Here is a 12514-nt window from a genome sequence, read left to right on the forward strand (position 1 = left end):
AACAAGATTGTGACAGAGATTGTGAATTACATTCTTTGTAAATATGCTATGTTTAAGACATTAGGATACAGAGGACCTCCCTCAACAAAACAACAGAATACATTATTTGGCTTGCAGGAAGTGAGGGATAACACCATGTGGGAAAATTTTTTTAAATAACCAAATAAATAAGTAAATAAATAAATAAATAAATAAATAAATAAATAAATAAATCTTAAACTGAAATGGCAGTAAAGCCATAAACTCAAAGGGAAGACTGGTTGCCCCAGGAGCAAATGAAGCTCTCAGCCATACTCTCTGGAGCCTAAATTTGGAATCAGTTGTAAAGTGAGTTGTAGATTGAGGAATTTCTGGATTAAGCCAGAAATCTGAAAATGGGGTTGAAGTGGTCTCAGTTTAGTAGTGCCAGCACCCCCTTGTCAGTTCCTGATAAAAATATACACAAATCCTCTTTGGAGTAAAGCCACCTTGATTTCAATCCCAAGGATTTCCATACTTAAGTTCACAGTCAAAGACTGTGAATGTAATTCCAGAAAAGAAATCACCAAAAGTGAGAGTCAGCGAAAAAGAAAAACAAAAAATAAAAAACAACCCAAAAGAACCAACATCAGATTCATATGCTGTATCAATCAGGTTAGGCCAGATTACCTTGCAGTAACAAACACTTCCCAAGTCTCATGACTGACTGAACACTGAGCTGAATGATCCCTGGCTTGCTCAGTCAACCACAGGTCTGGCAACTCTCCAGGGTCAGCTTGCAGAAGATGGAAATGATTAAAATTCAAAATAGATGGTTAATTTCAATTATGGGTGGAGTAATAACATTCTAAATACTTTCCAAATACTTAGGCAATGGAATGGTAAAGATCAACACATGACTTTTAAGAATTAATCATGTTAGGCCAGGCACGGTGGCTCATGCCCATAATCCCAACACTTTGGGAGGCCAAGGTGGGCAGATCACTTGAGGTCAGGAGTTCAAGACCAGCCTGGCCAACATGGCAACACCCTGTCTGTACTAAAAATACAAAATATTAGCTGGGCATGCGGACACCTCTAATTCCAGCTACTCGGGAGGCTGAGGCATGAGAATCACTTGAACCTGGGAGGATGAGGTTGCAGTGAACTGATATCACACCACTGTACTCCAACCTGGGTGACAGAATAAGACTCTGTCTCAAAAAAAATTAATTATGTCAGGATATTTACAGAATAATTTAAGTAGAACATTAGAAGATATATATATATATATATCACACACACACACACATACTATGTAACAATTTTAGTAAATACACCATGACTATCAACCAGAACAGAACAAAAGAAAATTAGAACTATTATGGTAGATTGAGTGGATTTTTTTAAGGGAATCTTAACATTTTAAAATCATGTGGTAACAATATCATCACCTATGCTCCTATGTTCTCAATTTCTTCCTTCAATGGCTTCCCTTTAGCCACAGTGATCAGACCTGTCAGTAAAGTCCTAGAAAACATGTTTTTGAGGATGCTGAGGTTTTTTCTCCCTTAGCCTCTGTTTAAAATATTGTTCTTCTCCCATAACAAGTGCTCTCTTTAACCCTACATAACAAGTGCTCTCTTTAACCCTACATTTTAGACATTATTTTGTATTTTCCCTCTTCTTATAGTGCAGATCTTCTAGAAGCTGTAACAATTGTCATTGCCAATGATTCATGCCTTACAGGTAATGAGTATCAGACCTTGTCCTGAGAGAAACTATTAAAGGAAGGAGAGGCTGGGGAAGAAAGGAGACAATGACCATTTGCTCCAATACTGAGGCATAGAAGTTCCCTGGGGAGGGGGTGGGGTTTAGAAAAGAGAGATCAGGAGAAAGTCACTCTTCCTGACACAGGTCTTTCTGAGGCATCTGCTTTTTTTTTAAGCTCTGAGTTCTAGTTATCCTGGCTCAGGATAAAAATAATCCCACCACTAGTATCCTCCCTTTTTCTACTTCCGAGGCTGCAAAGTGCAACAGTAGGCTCCCTGACTCAGGAGGGCGGGTGTTCCTGCCCACTTCCTGTTCCTCCATCTCCAGCAGACACTGCTGTTTCAAGGCAGGTCTCCAGCCCAGCTCTTCGATCACGTTTTGCTGAAAATATAAGCAAACATCGGCCTTGTCCTCCATGTTGTTCATACACCATGGAAGCTTTCCTCTGCCTCCTCCGTGAGAGTGTGTGGCTGAGAGACAAGAAACGTGGCCCTTTCTCTTCCCTGTTAGCTGGTGCAGAGGTAAGTCTGAGTAATTGTGTGTGTCATATTTGGATGTGTATGTGTGGGTGTTTGTGTTGTATATGTGTGTTTACGTGTTTGTATGTGTTAACATGAATGTGAGTGGTATTTGTGTGTGTGATGTTTGTGTTGTATGTGTATGTGAGTGTTGTTTGCATATGTGTGTGTTGTGTATGTATATTTGTGTTTGTGTGTGTATGTGTTTGTGTGTTCATCTGCATGTGTGTGAGTGGTACATGTGTTTTGTGTGTGTGTGTTGTGTATTTTTGTGTGCTGTGGTGTGTGCAGGTTTGTGATGTGATAAAAAGAGCTGTGACCAACAAGTCTGGAGAACTTTTTGCCCTGTGACAAAGTCACTGTTTAATATTTGGCAAGATGCTTCTCTGAGTTTTGCTTTCTTCCAGAGCAACATGACAAGGATGGTACTATCTGTTCCATCTTCTGTGTTGGAGACAACACACACTGTGGCCAATATGGGAGGCGCCATTCCAGGCAGGGTCCAGGAGGAGGCAGGGAGGCACCTTGGGTGCAGACCCGTTCCCCCAAAACCCTGCGAGGGCACACTGCAGGTTCCTGCATGCCACAGCCTAGTCCCACCCGGCTGTTGTTTCCTGTTAAGCTGCCTGCCTGTTCTCTCTAAAGGAGGAATGAGATTACATTGGTAAAGTGCTGCCTCAGTTTCCACCAGGGATGTAAGGAAGTCAGGGACAAAGAGATTGAGAGACCACCAGTTAGGAAGAACTGAACTCCCTTTGGTAGGTGAAATATTGGACTCTTTCCAGAATCTGGCTGTTCAAGTTTGAGTAAGGCTGTCTGCCTGGTCTGCTTTTTCTCTCTTGCTAGAAAGTCACCAGACCTTCCTGGACTCCCTCCATCCCCAGCCCAGCACTGCAAAATTGATATCTACCAATCATAAAGCAATATCCACATATACACTCCTGGGATCTGGGGAGGACTGGAGTGTTTGCCAGGTGAGCAGAGTAGAACAAAAATACAACAACGTGGCAATGAGAAAAACCTGTCTATCAGGTTCCCCTGGACTTAGGTTTCCCCACACCCCAGACCCTTCATCTGGATCTGTTTCATCTGGTTATGAATGTCCTACATGATCTGGAAAAACAGTCATGGACCATGCAACTTCCTCCTCAGTCGCACAGAGAAAATCCGCAGAGAGAACCTTATGGGATCTTGACATACAGAACTGTGTTAGTCCATGAAGCCAGGACACATTGCTGTCATGGGAAGGGGGACAGGAGTTCCTGGTTGGGAATGATGTGTCCCTAATTTGCAAAGAGGACTAAGAATTGCTCTAAAAAATGTTATGAAGTATGTTGGGACCTTAATTGGGGAAGAGACATTCACAGGCATCTGGTTCAGGTCCAACATTCATACTGATGGGATGCTGAGGCCTAGGTAGACCTAACTGGTGGTTGCATCTCCCCTGAAGTCTCTGGCTTCCTTCCCAGCTCAGCCCCTGCAATCCCAGTTCTCTGCAATCCTCACTGCACAGTCTTCTCCAAAGTCTGGCCCCAAGACCCTTCCAACAACATCCTACTCATTCACGTCCTCCAGGCACACTAGACTTCCTACTGCTCCCAGGGCACACAGGATCAGAATCACACCTGCTTCTGTGCTTCCCTTCCTCCTCCTCCTCCTCCTCCTCTTCCTCCTCTCCTTCCCCCACCTTCTCCCCACTGCCTCCCCCTCCACCTCCCCCCACCTCCCAGAACAGTTCCAGACCCTGTGTCTATCCAAATATCATCCATTCCTCAGGTCCCAGGCCAGTTGCACCTTTATCTGTAAAATCTCTTAAACTTATGGAGACCACAGTGGAGGGGGCGGGGGATAGGGTCCCTAAAGAAATAGGGTCCCTAAAGACAGCAGAGAGTGTCTTAGACCCCTTCTTCCATTGCCTCACTCAGTCCCACCCCAACCCTAAACTAATGCAAAAAACTTTCCCCTGGCAAGAGAAAGGCGAAAGGCAGGTAGCTGTTGAAACTCATTTGGAAAGTCAGTAGAACATATGATTTTTTTTTTTATGTAGATGGAGGAAGATGAATGTGAACACATGCCCCAGGAGAATCCCCGAGAAGAGCTGTCCCAGGATCCTGTGCTGGAGCTGTCAGGAGGTAAAGCGAATGAGGAGAGAGGAGCGGGTGGGAAACATTTGGGGTGCAGGTGGGACACAGCTCCGCCACCATGATGTGCTTGGAGAGGCAGCTGGTGTCCCCTGGTCGCAGAAATTTACCCACCTCAGTCACCATCAGAGGTCTTTGAGGTAGGGCCCTTCTTATCACTAGCCAAAATAAGAAAAAAGACCCCCGGGTAGGTATGGTAGATAAAAGGAGGCAAAAAATAGCACCAATGACTAACTCACCATGCCAGTCCCAAAGGAAAGGCTTTCACATGGTGGATGTTCTTCCTCAGGAAGGATGTGCTGACAGTGGGTGTGACAAAAATAAGTGGCCTTGGACCAAGACCCTGTGTGGGTGTTTGACTGACTCCAAAGTGGAGCTGTCACGGTTGTAAGGTTGAAAGCGCCTTGCGAACAAGCAGAATGTACTTGGCTGCTGCCTCACATCTGGGCTCTGCCTTATCGAGGGCGTCCCTTTCCCTAAAGCCATTGCACAGGGTCAGGCGCTTAACTTTCAGGCAGGATTTAGAAAAGCTGGAAACCCAGCCCTTTCCTGGCCAGAATACATTATTTGTGATTCATTATGTATTTTAATATGAATGACCTTTTACTTTATGAACTTAAATGGCCTGAGCCATCTGGAAAAAGCCATGTTAACCTACTACAATAGGTTACCAATTACCAATACCTGTGCTAACACCGGTTTGACCTTTTGTTACAGCAATCAAAGTTAGCTATTCCCTTAAGAATCCTCTCCAGATCTCAAGTGATGCATTTGGCTTTAGTAAAGTCCAGTGGTGTGTGCTAGCTCCAGGCTTCTCAGATGGGGGTTCCTGTCTCCTCTGGCTCTGCACTGGGCTAGGTGGGTGGGGAAGAACATCTACTGCCCAGACTCCTGCCCATTCACTCGAATTCCTTTCCAACCACCTTGGGGAAGCTGGAGGGGGGCCAGTGTCACTCAGTTAGAATTGGTGTGTGGGTCAGAGCCAAGGGTGGCTGGCAGGCCACAGCAAGGCCTGTTGGTACCCAGGAAGTGACTGCTCCCATGCTGCCACATGCCAGCTTCATGCTCTGTCATCTGAGATACATCAATGTCTTCAGTGGAGACAAGACTGGGAAACCGGCTATTACTTGTCACTTCTTTATGTGCTCTGGGTCTTGGGACCTGCAAGACCAGGAGAAGGGAATTTCCTTCCTGCCTTCTTCCCCAGTCATATCTAAAAACCCTGGTATTGGGTGTCTTGGTGTTCTATTGGCCAAGTCTCGCTTTTCTCTCTAGGCTCCACTCTTTCACTGGGAGAGAATGTTCAGCCCCACCTTCAAGAATGTGGACCCAGAATGGTGGCCCAGCGCTGGTTTCAGGGCAGATGTTGGTCTTTGACAATCTGCCCCTGCAGTCTGGGGGTACACCCAGGGGCTTCTGGTGAGAACAAGATGGGGTACATGGGCCCTAACCCCAGTTCCTTCTGCTTTCTTTGGATACTTCTAGGTCTAAGGGAGAAAGAACAGAAGACCCGAAGGAGACTGAGGCTCATTCTTGTGGGGAAAACAGGAAGTGGGAAAAGTGCAACAGGAAACAGCATCCTTGGCAGGGACGTCTTTGAGTCTAAACTCAGCACCAGACCCGTGACCAAGACCTCCCAGAGAGGGAGCCGAGAGTGGGCTGGGAAGGAACTTGAGGTGATTGACACACCTGACATTTTGTCCTCCCAGGTCCTGCCGGAGGCGGCAGCCGCTATCCGCCAAGCCATCATCTTATCCTCCCCAGGGCCCCACGCTGTGCTCCTGGTGACACAGCTGGGCCGGTTCACAGATGAGGATCAGCAGGTGGTCAGACGCCTGCAGGAGGTCTTTGGAGTGGGGGTTCTGGGTCACACCATCCTGGTGTTCACCCGGAAGGAAGACCTGGCTGGCGGCTCCCTGGAAGACTATGTGCGAGAGACCGACAACCAGGCCCTTGCCCAGCTGGATGTGACCGTTGCACGGCGCCATTGCAGCTTCAACAACAGGGCTCAGGGGGAGGAGCAGGAGGCCCAACTGCAAGAGCTTATGGAGAATGTCAAAGCCATCTTGTGGGAAAACGAAGGCAACTATTACAGCAACAAGGCTTACCAATATACCCAGCAAAACTTGTCGCTCAAAGAACTACAGGAAAGGAAAGTAACACAGGATCAGGGCTCTGAGGACGTGCCTGGTGAAGAGTCATGGATGGAAGGACTGTCCCAGATCCAGAAGGAATCTGAGGAAGCCCACAGACGCCTGTTGGGGAGGGCTGACCTTTGAGCCTGTGCTGGACTTGAGCCAAGGACACCATCAGCCCTTGCACCCCTGTGTCCAGTCCTCTGTTTCTCTTTCCATCCCATGGAGTGCTTCCCAGTCTCCAGGTCATGATGTCTGGTGTAGGAAGAGAGGCATGGGGCTGGAGGACGGGGTCTAGTGTGCCCAGATCACATCCCAGTTTCTTCATTCCTTCTTCTAGAACATCTGGGTCCTCCCTCCTCTGTGCGCCAACAGCGTGCTGTCTTCCTATTGGACCTTCTATCTCACTGGCATTGCCTTTCATGGTTTACTTGCCTATACTCTGATAGAACCAAAGTTTCTTGAGGGCAGGCCTGTATCTTTTACTTCTGTGTAACTTCCACAGCTTTTGACTGCACTGGAGTCATGCAGTCACACTTGGTGCAGCAGCTCTGTGCGAGCTGTTGACCAGATGACTTCTCATCTCTCCCCACACCATGATGGTTTAAGGTGCCTGTTGTGTCTGGTGGCTGGAACATGGCAGTGGTGCTGAGACATGGGGAGGGTTGGAGACTGGGCTGAGAGGAGAGCAAGGAGGAACAGGGATGGAGGCAGGAGAGCAGCCCTTTTGTTCACTCTTGAACTGTAACAAACAAGCCCCATTGGAACATCCTAATGGGAATGATGGGAGAAGTCGGGGGCAAGGTATCCAAGAAGCTAGGCTGTGGTCAAGAAGGTGGTTCCTTGTCGTGGCTACAGAACATGGAAGCCCCTAGAGATGCAAGTGGACTTGGGCAGAGGAGGTCACACCACCCCATCAAGGTAGACTTATATTAGAGACGACTTGCATCTGTTACTTCCCCTTTTCCCTGGGTTTCATGGCCACTCATGATATTTGCCTTTACCTCCTAGAAGGCACAGACTACTTTCAACCTGCTGCACCCTTCACTGCCACCCCTCCCTTCTCCCTTGATAACGGGAGCATGTGGATGGGGTGAGTGTCTGCATGTGCAAACGGGTTCCCTAGCAAGGTATTTGTGGGGGTCGAATGCAAGGAGGCAGGCAAGAAAGGGGACCTGCAAAGGAAGCAGTGGAGTGACTTAAACATCTTGCAAGGCAGCCTACCTGGTCTATGGGAGAACTCTGAAGTCCATGATGTTTTCCTGGAAGGCTGTTGTTACAGTTGGGGCTTATAAGAAGTGATACTGGACAGCATGAGAAGGGAGTAGGATATCAGCCTGACTCAGGCCTCAGGCATGAAGCCGCCTGCCTGCAAGAGGAGACTGATGTGCCTCGGGTGCACCCCAGCTTCTCTGAGGTCCAAGATGCTCCTGGGGAGTTGACCAACATTTGGGAAGATAATAGGAGACAATGGGGAAACTGCTCCCCAATATATTCCTCTTTTCCTTTCTTCAAGCTGCCTGGCAGGGGGTCTTTTGCTACTTTCTCCTGAGAGGGGTGGGAAGTACAGCTTGTGGGGACAGTGCTGGGAGATGATCAGAAATTGCAGGGCACAGCCTCAGGTCTACCTGGACACTTGTCCGCTGTTGGAGATTCTCAACAGCCAGACACCCAATCTATGGCCTCCTGCTCTGAGGCCATCCCCCAGCTTCCCTAGAACACAGCAGACATCTGAGAAAGCTTCAGCAGTTCTCTTGCTAACAGATTCAGAAAAGTGTCTCAAAGCAGAGCACAGAGTTATTTGGTGTATGCTGAAGATGGCCTTTGTGCCACAATCATTTAGTAAGTAAGCAATCAATTTCCCATTGAACTGAAAATGCAACGTTTATCATACATTCGATTCTCATTCACACTCCTTAAGATTTGTGTCAGAATCTTTATTTCTGTTCATGTGTTCTACTTTTCTACTCCTGTATGAATAAAATATTGATTTGGTTACAGTGGCTTTGACTATAATGTGGGAGCCAATTTTTGCCTCAGTCTTCATTTTCATATTTACCTTGCGATTCTCAGGCATTTTTTTCTTCTATGTGAAAGTTAAAATCATTGTGTAATTTCCCCCCCCCCAAAAAAAATCTTATTGGTATTCTAGTTGGCAATGTCTTACATTTATGTTAAGTTTGAGGGAACTGGTAAATAGTTTAAGTATAAGTTAGTCAAGACCATTTTATTTCTAAGTGAACAGACTTAAAACTCCAGAGCTACTGAAGTAAAAGTTAGAATCATTTGCATTTTCATTCAGATAGGAGGTAATTTTGTAAATTTTGACACTATTATTTTAACTCTATTAACTTAAGTAATGTCATAGGAGAAAACACAAGCATTTGACCAAATGAGATCCATTCAGCGACTAACTGGCAAGGCACTCAAAACATGTCATTCATTAAAGGTTGTTTTTAATTACCTCAAATATGGTGTTTTCTTTCCTTTTTGACTAAGCACCAGGAAAGATATCTCCCATGACATTTCAGGAACAGGGGCAGATGTCTCTGCATAGCTCTCACTCTTTCAACTTCAGAGAATGGGGAAGGCATGTGTGGGTATGTTCTAGAAACTCTAGTCTATCAACCGGTAAGAAATTAGTGGTGGGGGGTGATGGTGATGAGGGAGGGTTGTCTTGGCCAAAGCTGTGATAATAGCAGCTTATAGAGTCTGTTAAAAATATCTCTACACTAAAGTGAAGGATGAAAAAACAGGGATTTGGAGAATTTGAGCTCAGTCAGTATAGGGATTTTCTTCCTTGGTGGATCAAAGCAGGTGTGGAGTGTCACAGAAAGGTTTCAGCCTCTAACCTTTTTGTGATAACATTTATAAAGTGTATAGAAAATTCAAAATTATAATACTAAGAAAACAACTTTGAAGGCATGGGAAATGGTCAAATGCAGGTAGACATTGTTGCAGAGAACATGACCCTTAAGATGAGGGGAGCACACTGGTCTCATCTCGATGTGATTTTTCACATTAAGGCAGTATTCAGTCTGGATGCAGAAACAGCACACACCAGATGTTCACAGTGGCCTGGAGGTTGGCAGGATGGAGCCTGGGACAACCAGAGCATGTAAAAATTTACATGGGAACTCCCCAAAATAAAAGAGCTGCAGAGCGGGGAGATGGAGTGGTGGGGATTTCTGGGGTGGGCACCAAAAGCTCTGCATTTCTCCCTTCAAATCCTTGGCTGAGCCTGAACTGTACAAGCACAGGGTACTCTCCAGAGGATCCCAGGAAAACTTCTGTGGAGGTTGAAAGAACTGATCAGAGATGTCAGCAGTTGCCCACAGTAGCAAAGAAAATTGCAAGTTCCAGTCCATCAAGTCAGAAGACCTTGGAAAACTTGTATATTTCCACTAAAATACCAAAAGGGTCATATTTTAGGATTAAGTACTGCATCTCAGAACTAAGAGACTTGCCCTAGAAGGAAGGGCAAAATTAAAGCAAACCCTTCTAATGATGTCTAAGATCAAGCCTTCCCAAGGCAAAAGCGATCTGTCAGTAATTTAAGTGCCTGTTGGAGCAAACTCAATATTCTGCAGAAGATATAATATCCAAAGCCTCTATAACATATTACCTACAATATCCTTTTTCTTATTAAAAATTCTTCTTTTCAAACATATAACTATAAAGCTATAAAATGTCCTTCTGTGCATGTTTATCTATATCTCACACATTTTTACCTTTCTTTTTTTTTTTTTTTTTTTTTTTGAGACAGGATCTTGCTCTGTTGCCCAGGCTGGTGTACAGTGGCATGATCATGGCTCACTAAAGCCTCAACCTCCTGGGCTCAAGCAATTCCCCCACCTCAGCTTCTTGTGTACCTTGGACCACAGGCATGTATCACCACACCCAGTTGAATTTTTTAGTTTTTGTAGAGATGGGGTCTCACTTTGTTGCCCAGGCTGGTCTCAAACTCCTGAGCTCAAGCAGTCCTCCTGCTTCAGCCTACCAAAGTGGTGAGATTACAGGCATGAGCCACCATGCCTGCCCCACATTTTAAAATATTCTATTTTCACTATCATTCTTTTAAAATACTTTCTATATTTCTTGTGATGTCTTTTCACTCATGGGTTATGTAGAAGTGTGTGTTAAAATTCCACATTTGAGTATTTTCTGGAAATGACAGTATCCAATAGGGTAGCTATTATCCACATGTGGCTACTGAGCACTTAATATATAGGGGTACACCTGAGAAACTAAATTTTAAATTTTATTCAGTTGTCATTACTTTTAAATTTTGAAACCATGTAAAATATTTAACCATGAAACACAACTTTACTATTTTGGTGGAAATACCTCTAACTATTGCATCACTTAAGATATTACAGATCATCCCTGACTTATGATGGTTTGACTTAGGATTTCTTGACTTGATGAAGATATGAAAGTTCTGTGCATGCAGTAGAAAGCCACGTGATACCCTCTCACAAAGCTCAGCTGTGGCAATGAGCTGCAACTCCCAGTCAGCACACGATTACTCTGGTAAACAACTGATACCCTGCAGTGTACTGTGTTGCCAAGCTATAACGACCGGTAGGTTAGGTTTATTGAGTGCATTTTAGACTTTCAATATTTCACCTTACAATGGATTTATCAGGACGTAACTCTGTTGTAAGTTGAGAAGCGTCTGAGCCAGGCATGGTGGCTCACACTTGTAATTCCAGCACTTTGGGAGGCTAACATTGGAGGTAAATTGGCCCAGGATTTCAAGATCAGCCTGGGCAACATGGTGGAACCCCATCTCTTAAAAAAAGAAAAAAGAAAGAAGAAGAAGAGGAGGAGGAAGAAGAAGAAGAAGAAGAAGAAGAAGAAGAAGAAGAAGAAGAAGAAGAAGAAGAAGAAGAAGAAGAAGAAGAAGAAGAAGAAATAATTTGAAAATAGAGATGCATCTGTATTGGACTGCAAATGTGTTGCCATATGGATTGTTTTCAGCACCACATGTAGATACATCACTGATCTAGTCAGTGTCAAAGGATTGATTCAGTTTGAATAATTTTTTAATCAGGATATAATATCTTTATTTCAATATTTTATGTAGACAGTATGAGTTATAGTTACACCTATCTATATTGTAAATGATAATTAAAATTAAATGCTAAGTATTATTTTACTTATAACACAAATTACCTTTTAGCTTAAAATAAGTATAGACAAGTTTTTAATTTTGAAGTGAAGGCACAATGCTGATGCAGAATTGAATGGAGATGATTAAGCTAGTGCTACAATTAGAACAGGAAAGAGAACTATAGATGAGCAGGAGATATGTCACAAATTTCATGATTAATAGTAATAGTAATATGCCACAGCACAGCAAAAGAAAACACACAGCTTGTTTGTTGTGTTAAAAAAAAAAGGAAAGATAACGGAGTGTACTATTATGATGAGACATTTTCAGCAGTTACATAGCGTGCATGATAAAAAGCTTTCTCTCAACAATCAAAAGCAGAATTGACAAAGTTAGTCACCTGGAGCCGGAATTAAACATTTACCAACGAAAAACTAAACAACGTTTAATAGGATCTGAGCTTATGACTGACAGCAATAAAACTTAAATTATTGCACACACACAAAACAACATTTTTAGTTGGAGAGAAGGTAAAATAAGTTATTACTTCAGTTATAGAAAATTTTGTTGGAAAACAAGGCAGAAAAAAATTAAAAAATTAAATGTATAGGAAACATGAAATAGCTTCCATTAAGGCACCAAAAAATGCCCATAGAGGCAAGACTTTTTAAATAGTAACAAAGACTAATTGACCTAAAATTGGAAAATTCACAAGTATTTTTCTTGAGCACTAGATGAGAAGTGTGATATAAGACACTGTCTTACAAAGACTTTGGAAATGTTTTGCCTCAAAATATTTCAAAATTTATGAAGGATGTAAATTCAAGACAAAAATATAAATTAGTGGTATAGATTATCTTAAAATCTTTTACA

At 43.8% G+C, this 12514-nt stretch overlaps 2 protein-coding genes across 7 annotated transcripts in view; both read left to right on the plus strand.

Annotated features, from left to right (window-relative positions):
* The window catches only part of RARRES2 (retinoic acid receptor responder 2), a 647965-nt gene that overhangs the window by 325471 nt on the left and 309980 nt on the right, over positions 1-12514 (plus strand). The gene's annotated exons all lie outside the window — the stretch shown is intronic.
* GIMAP6 (GTPase, IMAP family member 6) lies at positions 1734-8535 on the plus strand. Of its 6 annotated transcripts, none has more exons than XM_050785903.1 (4): positions 1743-2252; positions 2657-2764; positions 4295-4381; positions 6100-8535. In XM_050785903.1, the coding sequence occupies exons 1-4, from the start codon at positions 2163-2165 to the stop codon at positions 6667-6669; spliced, it is 855 nt and encodes a 284-aa protein (XP_050641860.1). In that variant the 5' UTR covers positions 1743-2162; the 3' UTR covers positions 6670-8535. The 6 variants fall into 6 exon arrangements, with proteins under 6 accessions (XP_050641861.1, XP_050641860.1, XP_050641858.1 ...); XM_050785899.1 differs by lacking the exon at positions 2657-2764 and adding an exon at positions 3096-3223 and having other exon boundaries at positions 2159-2252; positions 4297-4381; positions 5666-8535; XM_050785902.1 differs by lacking the exon at positions 2657-2764 and adding an exon at positions 3096-3223 and having other exon boundaries at positions 2159-2252; positions 4297-4381; positions 5876-8535.

The sequence above is a fragment of the Macaca thibetana genome, chromosome 3, assembly GCF_024542745.1.
Source record: "Macaca thibetana thibetana isolate TM-01 chromosome 3, ASM2454274v1, whole genome shotgun sequence".
Classification (NCBI taxonomy): Eukaryota; Metazoa; Chordata; class Mammalia; order Primates; family Cercopithecidae; genus Macaca; species Macaca thibetana.

Bases quoted from the DNA above. Each gene is read 5' to 3' on its own strand.
- GIMAP6 (XM_050785899.1), top strand. From the start codon at position 4,297: ATGGAGGAAGATGAATGTGAACACATGCCCCAGGAGAATCCCCGAGAA. The intron at 4,382-5,665 runs GTAAAGCGAATG...TTTTCTCTCTAG, and splicing joins TGTGCTGGAGCTGTCAGGAG to GCTCCACTCTTTCACTGGGA.